We start from the raw sequence: 1,121 nt of genomic DNA, 5'->3' as shown, positions 1-1,121 counted from the left end.
GGTAGGCTATAACGTCATGCCCCTCCCCTCCAGCGAGATCCCTGGGGCTCCTCTGGCAGCTCGGCCAGCGCCGACTGCCTCCTCCACACTGCGCTCACAAAGGTGTGGACGAACTTCTCCTGCTCCTCCGTCTCGATGCTTCCTGGCCGAAGCTGCCTGATCATAGCGACGGCCTCCCCGGCTGACATGGCGGGTTGAGACCAATCTTGAGTCGCAGGGGGCTGGCATCCGTAGACTGCAAGGTAACATGCAAGCATCGTCCCAGCTCGACCCTTGCCACCCCCGCAGTGCACGAGCAGCGGCGTCTTGGTCGGGTCGTTGAGGAGCCTGAGGAAGAAGTCGACTTGCTCGATGGAAGGAGCTCGGTAGTTGCTGATCGGCAGGTGAGTATGCGAGACGGTCTTGCCCTGGAACCACTCCTCCGGAAGCGGCTCCTCTTCGGTCAGCGTCACCACATGGCGCACGCCGACGTGCGGGGAGCTCAAGGCAACGACGTCAGCCTCGCACCGCGGTGTGGACATGCCAGCTAGGAAGTAAGGGACGACCCAGCTGAAGAAGCGGGGGAGAGAGAAGAGCTCTGCCAGGCCGTCAATGGAGTCACGAGCAAGAGCAAGCTTCCTGTACCTGCCTCGGCCTTGGCCCTCCCTACGTTGACCAGCGGGACCTGCAGGTGTATGCGAGGAGTGCTGACAAGGAGAGGAGCGTTGCTCTCGTAGATGCGCATGGCCTTCTCCCGCAGCGACCGTGGCCACGGAGAGAGGAGGTGGCTTCTCAGCTCGTCGGGGATCTGCTCATACTCGTTGTCTCCGAACAAGCATCCCCAACCCGTCTCAAGAGAGCACTGCAAGAGCTTCTTGGCGCAGTAGTCCCCGAGCCTCGCGCTCTCCTGGGGACACAGCAGGCTCCGAGCATACGCTAGCATCGCAAGCTTGCTAGCTCCTTCCTGCCGAGCACAGTCTCCGAGTCGGATCCAGCCCTTTCCTACCTCAGGGAACCTGGCGCACATTTCCCGCGCGTAGCAGGAGGCGAGCAAGGACTCGCCGCCGAGGTTGCAGGAGACGACCAGGTGATCCATCTGACTTGAATCCAGTCTTGCTGTAAACCCCTCGTCTCTAAGTGAT

General features: G+C 61.6%; 1 protein-coding gene across 1 annotated transcript; it reads right to left on the bottom strand.

Annotated features, from left to right (window-relative positions):
* Positions 1–14: 14 nt before the first annotated feature.
* GUITHDRAFT_67314 (hypothetical protein) lies at positions 15–551 on the bottom strand (the record flags this gene model as incomplete). Its single annotated transcript, XM_005836722.1, has 1 exon — positions 15–551. A coding segment is annotated over one exon (537 nt), but the record flags the coding sequence as incomplete, so codon positions are not given.
* Positions 552–1,121: the final 570 nt, after the last annotated feature.

The sequence above is a fragment of the Guillardia theta genome (genome assembly GCF_000315625.1).
Source record: "Guillardia theta CCMP2712 unplaced genomic scaffold GUITHscaffold_16, whole genome shotgun sequence".
Lineage (NCBI taxonomy): Eukaryota > Cryptophyceae > Pyrenomonadales > Geminigeraceae > Guillardia > Guillardia theta.
Note: the sequence above shows the minus strand (reverse complement) of the source record. Positions and strands in the feature narration are given on the sequence as shown.